The 18,261-nt window shown below is 51.7% G+C and overlaps 1 protein-coding gene across 2 annotated transcripts in view; it reads right to left on the bottom strand.

Moving 5' to 3' along the window:
- Positions 1-16,586, bottom strand: part of MMP16 (matrix metallopeptidase 16) — a 169,600-nt gene extending 153,014 nt beyond the window's left edge. The window contains exon 1 of one of the 2 annotated variants that reach the window (XM_059673172.1): positions 16,141-16,586. In XM_059673172.1, coding sequence (XP_059529155.1) covers positions 16,141-16,272 — 132 coding nt within the window. In that variant the 5' untranslated portion in view covers positions 16,273-16,586. The remainder of the gene's footprint in view (positions 1-16,140) is intronic. The other variant, XM_059673170.1, reaches the window with a different exon arrangement.
- Positions 16,587-18,261: the final 1,675 nt, after the last annotated feature.

Below are 18,261 nucleotides of genomic sequence, written 5' to 3'. Positions count from 1 at the left end.
CTCTGTGCACACCCCTATCCCTCCTCCTCTGTGCACACCCCTAGCCCCCCTTCTCTGTGCACACCCCTATCCCTCCTCCTCTGTGCACACCCCTATCCCTCCTCCTCTGTGCACACCCCTCTCGCCCGTCCTCTGTGCACACCCCTCTCCTGCCTCCTCAGAGAAGCATGCGCATCCAGCTCCCAGCCTTGGAAATGCCCCGAAACCCAAGTGCTCTGGTGAAGAAGGGGCAGGAGAGGCCGCTCTGTGCGAGGCGGAGGCTGAGTGCGTCCCAGGCCCGCTGTTCTCGGTGCTGCTGCCAAGGCCAGGAGTGTCCAGCAGCAGGTGAGCTGCATCCCTGGGCTGCCCGCTGAGCGAAGCCCCCAGCTGCCCTGCCCCCTCGGGTCCCTCAGATGAAAGCAGAGCAGTCTGAGCCGTTTCACCTTGTTGGTTCTGACAAGGCCTCAGGGCAGGAGCAGGGCTGGTCGGCATCCACTGGACGCTCCTGGTAGTCAGTTCGGGGGAAATAAGTGGATTCCAATGTCAGTGGCTGTTTTGGAAGCATTTTACATAAATTAAAGATTTAAGTTAAAAAAAAAAAAAAAGAAGAGACACCCTGCCTGGTTTGGCTCAGTGGATAGAGCGTCGGCTTGCGGACTGAAGGGTCCCGGGTTCGATTCCAGTCAAGGGCATGTACCTTGGTTGCAGGCACATCTCCAGTAGGCGGTGTGCAGGAGGCAGCTGATCGATGCTTCTAACTCTCTATCCCTCTCCCTTCCTCTCTGTAAAAAATCAATAAAATATATAAAAATATTTTTTAAAAAAGAGAGAGAAATAAATAAATGATTTTAGAAACAGTTTTGAAATGCTGGGGATTTTTGGAAGAATAATAGAAAACTGAAACCATAAATGACTAACCTGAAAAATAAAAAGAATTAGCCAAATCAAAATACATCAATAAATCATTTTATTATGCATGACAAAGAATGGGTCAATTTTGTTAACACATAATAAAACTATTATAAGTCAGTAAGAAAGAGAAAACAAAATAAAGACAGGAAAAGGAAGTTCTTGCAATAAAGAGACATGAATGTATTAAAATATTGTGAGAATGACACATATTGACATTACTTTGAATTTGTATAAAATTAGTGTTTCATTCATGTTAATAAACAAATTAAAAGTACCAGGAGGGTGCGGAATCAACCACACTCAAGCACCAAGGGTAAATATTAAATTGACATATTTGGGGGACAGTAATTTGGCAGACTCCCCCAGAATTATAAATAAAAACAGCCCTTAATCCAGCAACCCCACTTCCAGAAACATCGTTAGCGAGGCTCACACACCTTAAGTAGGCAAAGGCAGGGCTGTTTGTCATAGAAACAGCCTTGGGAACAGCCTGCCTGTCAGCAATTAGGTTGCAGTTAAATAAATCCCCACATAAGTCATGAGTTGCCATGGCAGTGTAAGGCTGTCTTATATGTCCTATTTTTCTGCATGAAAAGTTCTCCAGAATAGTGTTAAGAAATGTATAGAACATTTTAAGTAATGTGTTTCCACAGAAGGAAGAAGTGAATTTTGAGTGAGAAAGAGAGAGAGAGAGAGACAGAGATGATAGAGAGATAGAGATAGAGATAGAGATAGAGATAGAGATAGAGATAGAGATAGAGATAGATAGAGATAGAGAGAATGTGTGTGTGTCTGTCTAGAAAATTTCTGGGAGTAACTCAAGTAACAAGAAGAAAACCATTTAAAAAGAATGGAACCTACACACTTTGGCAAATGATGGTCCTCACCCGAGGTGCACTGTTTCGCCATCCCCATCCCTACTGTGACCCATAATAGAGACTCACTTTCCCTGAAACAGACGGGGTGGGGGGCGGGGGTCTGGGGGGGCTTCTGCTCTCAGGTCTTGCTGGCCGCCTGCGCTTTTCAGCCACAGCCAGGAAAGCCCTGTGTCCTCCCTGTCCCAGCCTGCTGGTCCCCAGAGCAGGCGCCAGAGGCACCACCCAACCTCACACCTGAGCCAGCCCCTGCCAGGCCTTCCATGCGGTGCCTGCCAGACCACTCACCACGCTCCGGTTTAAACAGAAATTACTTAGAAGAAATCGAAAGTATTCGGTGACTATTCACGCGTAGGGTTTTATATGCTCATGGTGCAAGGTGGACAGCATATCAATGTTTCGTCATCTGTGTGCCCCAGAGAGGCGTAGAAGTGAGTTAAGAGATCCAATGAAATACAAGGAAAATTGTCTTGCTTCCTGCTGCAAATGGGGCGTTGCCGCTTATTAACAGTAAGAACTTCGAGTGCCGTTATTGAACTCGAAGAGGTTATTTTCCCGGGGAGTTCTGATACAGCCTCTGAGAAGTCACCAATTGTACCAGTTTTCCTTCCCAGCCAGGAGGTAGCGTATCGATGTGCCCTCCGTGAAGGAAAAGAGACAATGGGTGTTTACACAGAAACACTGACGGAGCATGTGGGAGGGGCCCAGAAAATTCCACAGGTCCAAGCTATTCACTGGCTAACCGTTCATCATGCGGATAATACAACTACTGATGATTAGAAGTTAAATGATTTTAATAGAGTCACTGAAGCAAAGAGTAAACCAGAAACTCGCACCATGCACGTAACTCCCCTCTCGGCGCCCCTGCCGCTCCGTTCCGCGGCGGCACACCGCTGACCGGCCACCTGGACGCTGTCCCGGCACAAAGTCGTAGTCGGCAGAGAGACAGGTATGAACCTATTACACAAACCTACAACAGATTATTTTCACACTCATTCAATGTACTCTAACACAGGATGCCAAGTGCAACCGTACGCTCCAGGCAGAGAGAAAAAGCATTAATTAAATCCCTTCCATTTCTTCCCCCGGGGACGCGACTCTGGGCCCCAGGGCTCCAGAAGACAGGAAGGTCAAAGGGGAGAGGCGCGCCCGGCCTGTGTAGCTCAGCAGTGGAGCGCAGACCCGTAGCCAAGGGGCACCAGTTTGATCGGGTCAGGGCAGGCTCCAGTGTTTCCCGCTCGATCCTCACTAGGGGGGTGCAGGAGGCAGCTGGTGGGTGGTGTTTCTATCTCTCTCTCCCTTCCTCTCTCTCTGAAAATCAATAAAAACATTTTTTAAAACTACCTGGCTGGTGTGGCTCAGTGACTGAGTATCAACCTACGAACCAGGAGATGACAGTTCCATTCCCAGGCCAGGTTGCGGGCTCCATCGCCAGTTAAGGGGCTTGCAGGCGGCAGCCGATCCATGATCCTCTCTCATCACTGATGTTTCTACCTCTCTCCCTGTCCCTTCTTCTCTGAAATCAATAAAAATATATTAAAAACAAACAAAAAATTGAGAGGAAAGGAGGCTCAAAAGAAGTCAATGCCTGGCTGTGTCCTGGCGGAGCCCTGGCCGCGGAGGAGGCCTCGTGGACGTCCGGATCCTCCCGTCCCTCCACGAGCAAGCTCTGGGCGCCGAGCACCGCCAGCATCTGCCTGGAGGCGAGACAAAGCACCCGTGACCATGACTGTAAAGGGCTTTGAAGAAGAGCAGAGAAGGTTATTACAGAGGCTTCCCGGGCTCCCGGATGGGTGGGGGCGAGGCCTGAGGCCGGCTGTTGGCTGGGCCTGTGGGAGTGAGGAGGGGGCGGAAATGATGGCAGGAGCACCTGGAGGACTCTCAGGGGATGGACGTTGGTATATTCAAGAGAAAATGGGAAACAGTGTGGCTGCTAGAACCCTGCTTCTCACAGCTTGGTCCAGGAACTTCTGGGGGTCCCAGAGCTCTCTGACACATCGACTAGGTCCATGGTTGGCAAACCGCGGCTCCCGAGCCACATGAGGCTCTTTGGCCCCTTGATTGTGGCTCTTCCACAAAATACCACATGCGGGCGCACACGTACAGTGCAATTGAAACTTCGTGGCCCATGCACAGCAGTCGGTATTTTGTGGAAGAGCCACACTCAAGGGGCCAAAGAGCCGCATGTGGCTCGCAAGCTGCGGTTTGCTGAGCCGCAGTATGCCGACCACTGGACTAGGTTAAAGCTATTATAACATAATGATATTGAATTCTCTTTCTCATTTGCTTGCAACTGAGAGGATCTCTGGTTTTTAATATTCAAGTGTGAATGCAGAAACAAATATGAGAATTGAGATATCTTTTTTAAGCCTGACATTTAAAATATTTGAAAAATGTAAAACAATGTCTTTCTTTTAATCCTCACCTGAGGATATGTTTTCCATTGATCTTAAGAGAGAGTGGAAGGGAGGGAGGAAGGGGAGAGAGAAAGAGAGAAACACTGATGGAAGAGAGACACATGGTCTAGTTGCCTCCCGCATGCAAGGGCTGTGGATCAAACCTACAACTGAGGTATGTTCCTTTGGCCGGGAATCAAACCCAAGACTGAAAAAACACTGGCTTAGGCCAATGTCTTCTTTTTAATACTTTTAATAATATTTACTTTTCATAAAAATGTTATCTACGTTAAGATAATTATTATTATTTTTAAATGAATTTCTAAATAAATATTTTGAAAGTTCCCCAGATTTAAATGTAGTCCTATACATGGGCATGGATGTACACCACAGAGCACTCAGTCATTCCAGGCCTCGCAGGGGCCTTGGTCGGCGGCGGTCAGGCTGTGTCCCAGGGGCAGAGGCTGGAGAGGGAGGTGTCTGAGCACGCGAGGCCCTGTGACGGGGACCAGACACAGGCTCGGGAGAGGTGCAGCGCAGGCCACACCCATGGACATGTTGAGGATGCACCTCGCAGGGAGGGAGGCTGGAAGCGGGGCTGAAAGTGGGCCATGGTGCCCACTCTCCCAACATGAACACCAGTGGTGGGCAGTGCCAGACACTTGGGGGACGGGAGGAAATGCTGGGCCCTGGACACACAGGAAGGACATGTCAGGAAGGGCGGGAATGCAGCGAGAGCCGAGCGAAGGGAGGTGAGCTGGAAGTGCACACTGCAGTGGTCTTCCTGCAGGCGTGGCCAGTGCCAGGCCACACACAGCCCAAAGGAGCAGTCCAGAGGAGTGCAGCACCAAGCCCTATCCGCCTAACACTGAGAAGGCAGATTGCAACTTCTCTCCCACCTCAACCAGCTCCCCCCCCCCCACCCCCCCAGTCCTTATCCGAGCGGTTCCTCAGGTCGGGTACTCTGGGCTGAGAGCTGGAAGGCATTTTCAATGCACTATCGATAAGCTTCAGCAGGCACGCTGAGACCATCCCCACCTACCAGCCAGTCTCCAGCCGCTGTCACCATTCGCTCCTGCCCGCTCAATCCCAGGCCAGCACTGACCTGCTCTTCTTGCTACAGATTAGTGTTGGTTTACTATCATCCTATATAATAAAAGCCCAATACACTAAGTGTCCAGTCGTCTTGTCATCCATTCAACAAATCAAAGTGTAATCTAATCTAATAAAAGACAAACATGCAAATTGACTGTACCTTCGCTATGCCTTAAGCCACGCCCACCAGCCAATCAGAGTGACTATATGCAAATTAACTCAACAAAGATGGCGGCTGGCAGCCACGGAGCTGGAGCAAGCAGGAAGCCAAGCTTCCCACCACGGGGCTCTGAGCTCCACTGAAGGCAACAAAGTTTCAATTATAGAAGGTAAATAAATCCCAGAATTAAAATCCCAGACTGCGAGAGGGTATAGGCCGGGCTGAGGGACACCACCCCCCCCTGAGTGCCCAAATTTTTGTGCACCGGGCCTCTAGTATGCTATTAATATGCTAAGGCCACTGAACCATCAGAGCTATGACGTGCTCTGACCACCAGGGGGCAGACACTCCGACCAGTAGGTTAGCTTGCTGCTGGGGTCCAGCCAATGGGGATTGAGCAAAATGGGCCAGACATGCCCTGGAGCCCTCCCAGGATCCCTCCTCAGCTGGCCAACCTCCCACATCCCTCCCTGGCCCCCATCGTGCACCGATGTGGTCCCTCTGCCTGGCCTGCACCCTCTCGCAATCTGAGACCCCTCAGGGGATGTTGGAGAGCCAGTTTTGGCCTGATCCTGCAGGCCAGGCCGAGGGACCACACTGGTGCACGAATTCGTGCACCGGGCCTCTTGTTTCATATAAATGGAATCTCAAGGACATGCACCTTTGGTCTGCCTCCACCCACTTACAGTGACTTTGAGATTCATTCATGCTGTGCCATGTATGGTGACTAAGCTGGATGTCGCTGGGGGTTGTTGTGTGCCTGTGGTGGGCCTCTGGCTGTCTCCAGGTTTTGGACTGCATTTAACATTTCATGTCCTGCCTGTGACTGGGGAGGAAGGCTTTCAGCTTCTGTGAGCCTGGAAAAGTCTTTACTTTTCCTTCATTTTTGAAAGATACTTTCACTGAATATAAAATACCAAGTTGACAGTATTTTTTTCTTTTGGCATTTTCAAGATGTTCCTCTGGTGTCTTCTTGTTTGCATTATTTCTGACAAGAAATCTGTCATTTTTGTTATTCCTCTATATGTAAAGTGTCTCTCTCTCTCTCTCTCTCTCTCTCTCTCTCTCTCTCTCTCTCTCTCTCTCAATATTTTCTCCTTGTCATTCAGCTGACCAATCTGATTATGGTGTCATTTTATTCATGAGGCTTGTGCTTGAGAACCATGAGCTTCTTGGATATAATGAGTTTACGTATTTTCCACCAAAATAGGAAATGCTTTATTCATTTTACCTTCAAACACTCTCCCTGCACCTCCTGGCAGGGACTCCAGTTACACATCATTGGCCACGTAAAGCCGTCCCAGGCATCACTGATGATTTGTTCACTTTTTAAATGTCCTTTTTTCTCTGTTTCACTCTGAATAACTTCCATTGCTGACTTCAAGTTCACTCTTTCTTCCTTTAGTAATGTGAAATCTGCTTAAATTTCCAGTGCATCTTTAATCTCACATACTGTCATTTTGATGTCTTAAAAGTTCAACTTGAGTCTTTTTCAATATCTTCCATGTCTCAGTTTTTGAACAAAGGAGTAATGCTTGTGAGTGGATAACATATAATTCAAGATGACATAATAGTGTATGTAATTCAACAGTATATGTAATTCAAGATTTAATACCCTATGTCATTTTACCTGGATTACCAATTTTTCTAATGAGTGAAACATCACTAAACCATCCTGATCAGCCAAGAGTTGGTTCAGAATCAACAACTGAACCCTCAGTGCCTACTCAGCTGTTACCAGGCAAGCCGGCGGGGCAGACAGCAGGGGCACTGTGCACACTGACACCCCTTTTCCACGTGCAACAGAAGGACAGTGATGGAGCCGATCGCTCTGTCTTCTGGAACCTGGATGTTGATTCTCACCTGGAATCCTGGGCGGGAGCCTGGGCTGCGCAGCCGCCAGCAGCGGTGACGCTGAGCTGCTCCCACAGGTCTCGGCAATTCCTACCCTCTCTGTGCCTCAGACTCAGAGAAGCAGCAGGGCTACCCCACCGACGCAGAAGCTGTGACTGACGATCTCCGAGGCACGCGGCAAATGTGGACCTGATTACCGTGGTCTCTACCGGCACCGAGCAGGTGGTTGAGGTCAACCCCAGGTGCTCCTGTTTGGAGGGTCGTTTGGACCCTTTCTGATAGACAGTGGTCCTGGCACAAAACGTTTCTGCCCAGCAGTCATCCCTGGAGGAGGCCCCGGGCCGCCTTCAGGAGATGCTGTCACCATCCCACTGTGCCGTTCAGCCCGTACCACTCACAATCCACGCGTGAAAGGTCAGGACCAGCGAGGCTGCAGAGGAAACTGTGGGGATCTCGACAGAGCAAACACAGGGTCACTGAACCCGAGCTGTTGCTATATTCACGGCCCCTCCTTCCACATGCGTGTTTTCTGTACCTCGGAGGGGATTTCCTCGGCTTTGTCCTCAATCTCATGCAAATCATTGCGCACACACTGGGTTCTGGGAGTAATGAGCCTATTCTACTTTATTCCCAATGAAGGAGGGGGTGGGGTGGCTGCAGGTGACAGCCACTCGCTTTCTAAGCCTTGTCTGCAGTGGAACTGAGCCCAAGGGAGAGGCAGTGGGACAGTGAGCGGGAGCTGCGGGCAATGGTGTGAAGACGGACAAGTCAGGGACATCAGAGCCTCACACAAGCCCAAGGAACTAATCCGTACAAGCAAGGGGACCTGTTAACACGGGTAGAGCGTCCAGTGTGGAAAGCTCCCGTGGAAACAGTGCCCACTGACACCTCACGGGCTCTGAGTGCGGGCAGCATGCCACTGGCATCACCTCAGGTGCGTGCAATCGGGGCTGGAGACCACGTTCCAACCCACACCCAGCTTCCCCAGAAAAGGGACGGTGCTGCCCCTTAACTGAGGCACGAAGAAGCCTGCCCTGCACCCCCACTCCCTGGGGAGGCCGTGGGGTGTCTGTCAGCTGAACCTCACTCTGAGGCCATCTCTCCCAAGAGCGTGTATCTGCAGGGATGTGGCTCACCTCACCCACCTGTGCTCCCCAAACCAACTAGATTTAAAAGCTCTAACAGAACAGGGAGGTGCTGGTGGGGGACAGTATCGTAAGGTTGGCACCCCCACTGCATTGTCATGGCCTCTTCTCAGGTCCTGACCTCCATCGGATCAGAATAATCAGCAAGGCTCCCATCAAAGAAGAAAAAACACTGCTCCCATTTTTGTGGCTCATTTCTTATATATTTTTATAGAGAGAAATAGGTAAAGCCTATGTTTTAATATCTGCTTTTGTTAAAAAAAATATTTATCCAATAGAGTCATATAGTAAACATGAAGGATATAACTTTCATCTCAAATGCTTTGGAAATGGAATGTTTGCTATACACAATATAAAAGGCAGGATCAAATTAAATGTATCCCACCTGTGACCGATGCGTCCTTGTAGCTGAAATAAGAATTCAGGAAACTCGGGCACTACAGTGTGGGTGCTGACCACACCCAAGGCGGGGGCATGGCGGGCGGCCGACAGTCCTCCTCAAGGGCCATGGCCAAGACATGCTGGTTTCCTCCCAGTTCATCAAATATGCAATCAGAGCTGTTGAGTGGCTCTCAGCAAACCCAGCTCGCGTCTTCAATAGTGAGCTACGCGGTCCCTGATTTTCTTAAGCTCTGTGACTGGCTAGGATTCACTCGGAGACTGATTGCCCCCATGTCCTTGACTTTAAACCAGGGCCTTCCGCGTCACTGGCAGCCGTGCACAGCTCACGAGCGCCCCCTGCCTTCCTTTATATTCTACACCTCAGGTCACTCCTGCAGGGTTTTTCAACCTTTTCATCAAAAGGGCACAGACTAATTACTAAAATATTGCAGCACACCAAAAAATATATTTTTTGCCGATCAGACAAAAAAGTAGGTATAATTTTGATTCATTCACACTTATGGCTAGTGTTCTGTTGGCTGTTGTCATTTTTTTGTCTGACAATCTAAGGGAAAAGAGGTCAGTGCCCCTGACTAAATAGTCAGGTACTGCATGTCTTAACAATTCTTGCTCTGGCTGGTAGCTCAGTGGGTTAGAGCATTGTGGTCCCAATATGCCAAGGTTGTGGGTTCAATCCCTGGTCAGCGCACATACAAGATCCAACCAATGATGTATAAATGAGTGGAGCAGCAGATTGATGTTTCTCTCTCTCAAATCAATAAATTAATTTTTTTAATTTCCTGCTGCACACCCGAGTGCCATGGCACACTGGCTGAAAATCGCTGACTTAATGGAAGGTGGCGTGGCTCTGAGACTCTTGGCTAAGCTCCTGGTATGTGGCTCGTGGAGACAGTCCTTGGATCCAAACCCAAGGATGCACGTGCCAACGGTCGCGGTGAAACACAGACAGAGAGCGCCCGTTCAGAGCTAACTGCCGGCAGGGGTGCGGGGGGGCAATCACATATGGTTTCAGGAAAATCTATACATAACTCTCCCAGGAAAAAGCCAAAGGAAGGCAAAAGGAAAGCAGGCGTCCCACACATTGTTACTTAGCATTTCATCCTTGTAGCATGAAATATTTCTGCTGTTCACATCAGCTGCACATTTTTTAAAACAAATGCAATCTGATTTTTCACATTCAAAATCAAAAGTGTTGTAAAGCACAGAAATAACCCTCCAAGAGCCACGTGCCAAAATCCCTCTCCACAAGGGCGGCGGAGCGCACGCATCGCCCGGGAAACACACGTCCCGGCGGGTGGACAGGCAGGCAGGCGGATGGATTTGCATGTCAAGACCCTTCGTATCCCCCCAAAACTCAGATTTTGCTCTTATTCCAATTTGCCTTTTTATGATTGAAGTTCCACTTAGAAATGGTGTATTTTTTTCAAACTAATATCAAGCCACGTTTTTAACATTAAATCTTTAAGTTGCCTACCTCGGCCAAAAATTGATTTTAAAATTACATATAATTTGCTGTCGGTGTTTTGACTCCTCAGAAGGCCAGGACTATTTCCAACACAACGCACCCCATGTCGCCACGGACGATGACAAACCTTAGCTGGAAGCCGAACAGTCTGCCCGTCACTATGTGCATTTCCGAAGCACCTCTCCACCCGCCTCTGTGACCCAGCGGCCCCAAGACTTACAGAGTCAACGGGTGGACTTCCCCTTCCACTACGTAAACCACAGCCCAGAGGCTAAACAGAACAGAATTTCAAGTTTGGAATGGCCACCGTGACGGCTTAGCTGAGTCCTCGTGTTTACATATAGAAGCAGTGACGAAATGACTCTCCAAGATCAAAGCCATGGGAGCCCAGAACCGAGGTCAGGCCCACACCCGGTCCTGGTCCAACCCGGACACCACACCGCTCAGTACCCTCTATGCCAAGGGGACATGGTCAAGTGTGTTGTGTTTTCAAACAAATTCATTGTCAAATTGTGCTCTTAATCCCTACACGTCTCCACAAGAAGAAGAGACGTTAATACCTATTTGCTCAGCCGCCTCCTTCCTCTAGCAATTGGACATAAAAAGGCTCTTATGCTCTGGATTTGGGGTGTAACCCAGAGCTCTAAGGGACACATGGAACCCTGCCCTGTGGGCTGGAGGCACGTGGGCCTCGGGCCAGTGAAAATAAACAAGCCTTCACCTCATAAAGGCCTATTTATCTCCCACGGTTTTAGGAAAAACGGACAGATTTCAGCAAACTCAATCTTGCAAAAGAAGTGTGAGCTGAACTTAACATTCTATGATAGTCGCAGATGACAAGACAAAATGTGAAAATCACGTTGCTGATCCAAACTGTCTAAGAAAAACCCATGGGAAGAAAATGTACTGGTATTGGCTTGGTTGACTTTCAGTAGATTACACTTTTCAAAATTAAAAAAGCATGAAAAGAAAATCTTCCTAAACCAGGTGGTATGTCCTAACCTGTTAGACTTTTGTGTAATTAAATACTATCATGCCAGTTACCTTTGAATCACCATTTATTTTTTATTAATGATAATGATAATGAAAAAGTATTGTGTTTAATCATGTGAAGGCATGTTCTTATCTATCTATCATCTATTTTTTATACATCTATGTATCTCTCTAGCCATCCACCCATCTATTTAATGTGATCTAAATCATAAAAGCAACCTTAGAAGGCAGATACCGTTAGGATCCATTTCATAGATGTGCAGACCAAGGTCCACAGAGATTAAATTGTCCTTGTTGACTTAATAATGTACTTGTAAGTTGAAGGGCTGAGAGTAGAACCCAGCAATGTAGTGCCAAAATTATGCTCTTAATCCCTACACTTCCCCACAATGAGAAATGCAATGGCTATTGCTCATTCACAGACACTTAAACTATATGGTGATGGAGAGTAACATGAAAAATTACTTTCTCAACTCGAAATCTACATACTGAAGGAGCATAAAAAAGAAATCTTACTCTTCTGACACTGAATAAATTTAATTAATTATTCAAATGTTTAATGGCTCCTTTTTGGTTCTGAAATCATTGCAATTGGTCATTTATCAAATATTCTGAAAAGGTGACACTTGGAGTGGGCTGTGGAAAACATGTATATAACATAACTGATCAGTCCAACCTTAGCGAGAAGAACTTTGCCAACGAGCAAGTGCATCACAATTTTCTTGTTAACAACCTGACAGAGCGTGAGTAAGAGAAAATAAAAACTTTACATTTGTTGTTTTCAAACTGACTCCAGAGATTAAGAAAAAAAAGAAAAAGCTGTTATTGAACCCAACCCTAACCTCTGGCAGGGGAGAGGCTGAGAGAGCCCAGCGGTGCGGCCAGGCGGGGCGGGGCGGTTCTTGGCTGTGGGTCCTCAAGGGCAGGAGGCAGCCTGCCTGGCTGGCATGGGCTGACCTGCAGGGCCTCACGCATGCCCCCACTGGGGTGTCCTGACAGGCAGCTCTGAACAGCCCGGCAAGTAGAGGGCGACCTGCAGGAGCAGCGGAGGGCGAGGACCACAGAGCCTCCTGGTCTCTGGGTCATGTCTCTGGCCTCTGACATTCTGAGGGCCCTGGGCTGCGGGTGAAGCTGGTGCCGGGCACAGCTGGAAACCTTCATGCACCAGCTCTGCTGCCCGGCCCTGCGGGCAGACACGGTGGGTGCAGGGAGAGTCCCTACTCAAGGCCAACCCGGCCGTGCGGACACCATCCTTCCACGACCGAATAACGCTGCTCACTGACATGAGGAGGAGACAGCGGATCTGAAACCAGTGGCAAACACATGCCATGTTAAACCCGCAGGACAGAGTCGCCCTCTATGCCTCACCACCCAGTTTCCAGCAGCAGAGCTCCTCCCAGCAAAGGCTGCTCGGCCGGACCTCCGGCCCGACAGGAGTGAGTGAACCCTAACGCAGTTAAAGGAACACGTTGCAGGAAAAGCAGAGGAAATAGTTGCACTCACGAGTCATAGCATTTGTCATAAAATATCCTTTTGAAATCCAGAATCTCTCTTCTCTAATTAAAAACAACAAAAGCATCTTTCCTTTATTAAGATTTTTGTCACAATAAAATACTCATTTTGTCACAATAAAAGTGCCAGGCAGAGGGCAGACACTCCCTTTGGACCCTCTCCGCCGGCCAGTCTCTCCTATGCCTTGATAAGTGCACCAGACAATTACGTTTTGATTTTACATTAAATTGGCTTCAAATAATTTCCGTATTAGAAATGTGTGCTATTGTTTTATAAAAACAATAAAAATATGTTGCTCAATTATTTAACATTTGATAAGCTGTCAAGTTGATGAAAGTTAGTAGCATCACAAACTATCCAAATCTCACCACGGAAAGGTCTGCAGCGTAAAACCGAAACAAAACCACCCGGATCCAGAGTCCCGCGAAGACAAGGAAAGTTTTCTGGCGACAAAATGACCTTTCGGAGCTGACATCGGGTCCCTGCGCCCACAGGCTCTCATCCGCAGTGACCGGCACCGCTTGCCCGGTCATGCCAGCGACACCCCCTGTGCCCTGCGAAGTCCTCCGCGGCGGCGGCCCCGAGGTAGACCCAACCCCAGGCCAACCTTTGAACACGCACACCGAGAAGATGGCCCAGGGCGGGCGCCGGCTCCCTGCGGAGAGAGGGCCCAACTGCGTGTCCCCGCCTGAGCCGCCTCAGCTGCATGCATCCCCGTTTGCTTCTTAAAAACAAAACCAACCAACCAGTGTGCACACTCTCTCCCGGACCAGGCTTCCTCCACCCATGACACACGCCTCTGGCTCTGAGACTGACAATTTCCAGTGTCGGTGCTCTTAGAAACCAGACTGGAAAGAGTTAGCATGAATGCCTCCACCCACCCTCCCACCTCCAGGAGAAAAAGAGAGACTTCAAACCTTAACTTGGGATGGGGTTCCCGCTGGCCATGCTGCTGAGGAAGAGAGCACTGCAATCCCAGTGAGCAGGGAGGCTCTCCCAGAGCTCCCTCCACCTGCAGCCTGGGTGTGCCCAGGACGGGGTGCGCCCAGGACGGGGTGCGCCCAAGATGGGGTGCGCCCAGGACGCGGTGCTCAGAGCTCCACACTGAGGACACCACCTGTTCACGCAGGCCCCCCTTGACCGTCGCCCACAGGAAGCCTGGCCCGCTTCACACTGGAGCAGGAGGAGCACCAGCTGTGCCCGCTCTGAAGAAGACGCAAGGGCCTGTTTCCCATCAAGGTTTCCTGCTGCAAGAAGCAGCGAATAAAAGTGCCAGGCAGAGGGCAGGCACTCCCTTTGGACCCTCTCCGCCGGCCAGTCTCTCCAGGGGCTGACCCAACCAGCGGCCACACTCAGGACTGGAAAGGGAGCCGTTACCCTCACTATCCTAACCCCAAGGAAGGCCATGCCCGCGCGCTGCGAAGAAAACTGCTTGGGGAAAACACAAATCATGAGAGACAATCTCCAAATCATCACAAATCTCCATGAGAAAAGCTTTCTACATTTCAGAGGACACTCACTTCTAATCTTTCAATAATCAAACCTTTGCATAGTATAGTAAATATGGGTGGAATAACTTAAAAGCTCTAAAAATGGGAAAATACCTATTTTTTCCATAAACCACTCCTCCATATATCTTGAAAAAAGAGAAGATATAATGGAAATTTAAAAATATTTTTTGTAAAAGCATAACTTTTTCTTGCATAATAATATCTGCACTGACTGAGGGATTCCAACTATGAAGAGATACAATCAAATGAATGTTTAGCCTCAAAAGGGAAATTATTCATCATGAAAACACTGATGCTACCCCCAAGGATGTCTGCCAGCAGGCCTCCCTGGCTGCAGACCTCCAGTGCCCCCCCCCCCCCAGCACCAGCTGCTTATAAGACTGTACCTGACAGCCTGCCACCTTCTTCCTCCAGCCCACGCACTCACTCCATCCTCCTCTCAGCCACATGGCCTCCTGCTTTAAATTTGCCAGAGCCTCCGTCCGTGGCATGTAACTCCCTAAGTTCGCATTTGCCATCATGAACCGTCTGACACTCAGCACTTCCCATCTCTCTTCCGATCCAGAAAAACAAAGTGGTATTTTTCAAAGGGTTCACCCTCCTTGGTTTTCAAGTTGGGGTTTTTGCATAATATCATCATCCTTAACATCTGTAAACTTCTTTCACTCATTCAATAATAGTTGTTACTTTTTCAAATACTGTTTCTCTACCACCCACACTTAGTGCACCGCCCTGAGCATGGTTTCCAGAAACCCAGAGGAAGTACCGGCAGCACGTGCCCTCGCCCCTGGACTGGGCACTCTGCACGCCAGTCTGTTCAGGGAAACTGTTCAAATGCTGTGCAACAGGTCCTGCTATTGTGCAAACACACGCCCAACAAAGTGGCCATGAGCTTGGAAGGGTCAGCAGCATAAGAAAAAACATGCCAGGATCCTTCAGACTCGTTCCTAATTCTCCTGAGATGTCAGGAGGCAGGCCCAGTGAACCGCAGCATTTTCTGTGAGACCCTCTCGCTGCTTCTCCATCCTGTGCACGGTGAGCCTATGGAGCCCAGGCGGACACCAGCTACCAGCGGCTTCGGTGCCAGTGCGGACCAGCAGGCCACTTCGGCAGAGGTCTAAGTCCTTGCCCCTAAGCTCCCTCCGGCTTTGGGTCTGTGATTCCAGCGCTGCCCAGGCAAAGCCCAGGACAGTCCAAAACCTGGCTGTTTTGCCAGAGGAGTGTGAAATCAAATTAAAAACACACCTCACAACTATTCCATTGGGCCACGTTGATGTTCTAGGCGGGGGAGGGGAGGAGGACATACAAAAAGGGCCCATGCCACGTCCTCCGTGTCTCCAGCTCCAGGTCCCCGGCATTAACTTAGGTCTAAACAGAAAACGCCTCCGTCTGGTCAAGTGTTTTGTCACAAAGCGGCGCAATTACCCAGAGCAAGTGTCCCCCTGCCCTCGGATGTGATGCTAACCTCCTTTGTTAGCCTCGGACGGGAAAGGTTCCCTTCCCGGAACAATGCCCAGGCGGCCGGCATGCCAGACGCCCGTCCTGGTCCTGCGTCCTGCGTCCTGAGCGGTTGGTTCACCCTGACCTGGAGCTGAGCTGCTTCCCTGAGCCCGCGACAGCCTCTCCCGGTGGCAGCAGGACGCACCGCTCAAAGCATCCTTTGTGCCGCGGGGATAACGGACTTGGTCTGCGCGAATCCATCACCGAGATGGAGAAGCGCAACTAGGTCTGTCTGGCTGGAGGGGACGCCGTGCAGACCCAGCGGCTCTGGGCAGCCAGCACCCGGGGACTCCAGCGTGTCAGGAGCGGCCCAGCCGGGAAGGCGGCCGCCTGGTCCTTACCTCCACATTGAAATACTGCTCCGCTCCGCAGACGGCAGCACATACAATCCACAGCAAGGTTTGCAAGAAAACCGTCCCCGAGGGATGCAGGACGTCCAGCCGCCTTCCAGCGCCCAGGGCGAGGAGGATCATAGTGGACCGCGCTCCAGGGACCCGCGAGCTCCCGGCGCGGCCCCCTTTCCCTCCGTTTCCTTCCGAAGTCCCGGTGGGAAGAGCCCGCGGGTTCTCGGCCGCCGCCGGGCTGGGCCGCGCTCGGCAGCCCGAGCCACGCAGGCAGGTCAGCGGCGGCCCGCGGTCACCATCGCTGCCGAGTGCCCGGCCCGGCCCCGCGCCGCGTCCCGCCCGCGCCTGCCCCGCGTGCGCCGGCCCCGCCGCCTCCGGCTGGGCTCCTGCGGAAGGGCCTCCGCGGCGCGCGTCCCCCGGAACGTTCCTCCATCTGCATAGCTCCGCCCCCTGCCTTCCCGCGGGTCCGCGGCGCCGGCGGGCGGGGGCGCGCGCGCACACTGCCTCGCGCGAGCACACATACAGCCGCACGCACGCGAGCACGCACATCTCACACACAGACACACACAGATCTGCACGGCAGCCCACACAGCCAGGCGCACGCGCACACACATCTGAACACACACCCACATCTGTGCGCGCGCACACACACACACACACACACACACACTCACACTCACACACACAGGCACAGTAGGACGCCCACGGCCGAGCACGCGCGTCTAAGGGGTTGCTGGGGGGAGCCTGCACTGCACGCGCTTTGGAGGCGACAGGGCCCTGGGTGGGGGGGGGGGCGGCGCTCTTGAACAGACCTCCATCCCTACCCCGCAGCAGGCCGGTCACCTCGCCCAGCGCACCTAGCCCTTAGAAGCCGGGCGCCCATCCTGCCTGGGGCCTCAGGCGCGAGGGGGCGCAGCCCTGCCTAGTCCTGGAGGCCACCGTGTCCCCCGTGCAGCGGCCAGAAGGTGGGGTTGGTCAAGTTTGGGATGCAGGATTGCAAGTCCTAGCGGCCAAACTTTTGTGGGGTCTAACGACCGAGCCTGTGGCCTGTTGTCCCCCCGAGTCCCCTCCAACATCGCCACGCCCGGCCCCCGGACTCCAGGGATGGGCACGGGGTTGGGGGCAGGGGCTAGAACACAGACGGGAGAAAATGCTCACTTTCTGAGGCGCGTCCGGTCGGTGAACACACCTGCGCACTGGATCCAGGAGTGGTCCTAGGTGCGCGCCCTCGGGGAAGGGGCGGGGCGCGCTGGGCGGGGAGCGGGGGCGCGGCCTGAACGCCGACCGCAGCCCGGGTGGGGAGGAAGGTTGGAGGAGGGCTGTCGCGGGAGGAGGGCGTTGCCGGAGTGGGGGAGGGACTGCTGCTGGGGGCTCCCAGGCGGGAGGGGGGGGGGGTGCTGCGGCGGGGGCGGGGGCGGGGGCGGGGAGAGCGGCAGTCCTGGTGGGAAGTCCTCCATCCGGGTGGGCGGACCTCCAGGGGCTGCCTACAGGCCGGAGCCGCAGCAGTGGAGGCTGGGACCCGCAGCCCGGGCAGGTGAGGGTCCGGCGGGAGGTGCGGAGGAGGAGAGGCGGCAGGCACGTGCGTGGGGCCAGGCCCGCAGAGCGGCAGCGGGCGCGGGGGAAGGCGGCGCGGTGGCCACTAAAGCGGCCCCAGGTGAGGCGGACAGAAGGCCGGGGCCTGTGGCAGGGCCAGCAGTGAAGCCCATTAGAGCTGCAAGAGGTCAGGCTTGGTAAGCAGATGGAAAACGTTGAAAACACCTCCAGAAATTGCAGTGCAAGGTAATAATTTATATCCTAAAAAGAAATACAATAAGCTGAGGAATGGGACTGTGCAGCTAAGGCTTTAAAATCTGTAGGAAATATGACCCGCCCAGTGTGGCCCAGCCTCTAGGGCGCCTTTCCCGAGAGTCCGCTCTGTGCAGGCGGGTCCTGTGGGCAAGAGAAGCCGTGATCCAGGAGCCCTGACGCCGACGCACAGCATGTGGAATCCAGTCTCCACGCGGGCAACTCCTTTCCTTCGCGATCTCCGAGGTGGCGGTTCACAGGCGGGCAGGACTCTGACCCGCTTTCCCATTCCGAGGGCAGTGCGTTCCACTCCACTGTCCACATAGAAAATAG

This window comes from Myotis daubentonii, chromosome 17, assembly GCF_963259705.1.
Source record: "Myotis daubentonii chromosome 17, mMyoDau2.1, whole genome shotgun sequence".
NCBI classification, from domain to species: domain Eukaryota; kingdom Metazoa; phylum Chordata; class Mammalia; order Chiroptera; family Vespertilionidae; genus Myotis; species Myotis daubentonii.
The sequence above is the reverse complement of the archived record's forward strand: the minus strand, read 5'-3'. Positions and strand labels throughout refer to the sequence as shown.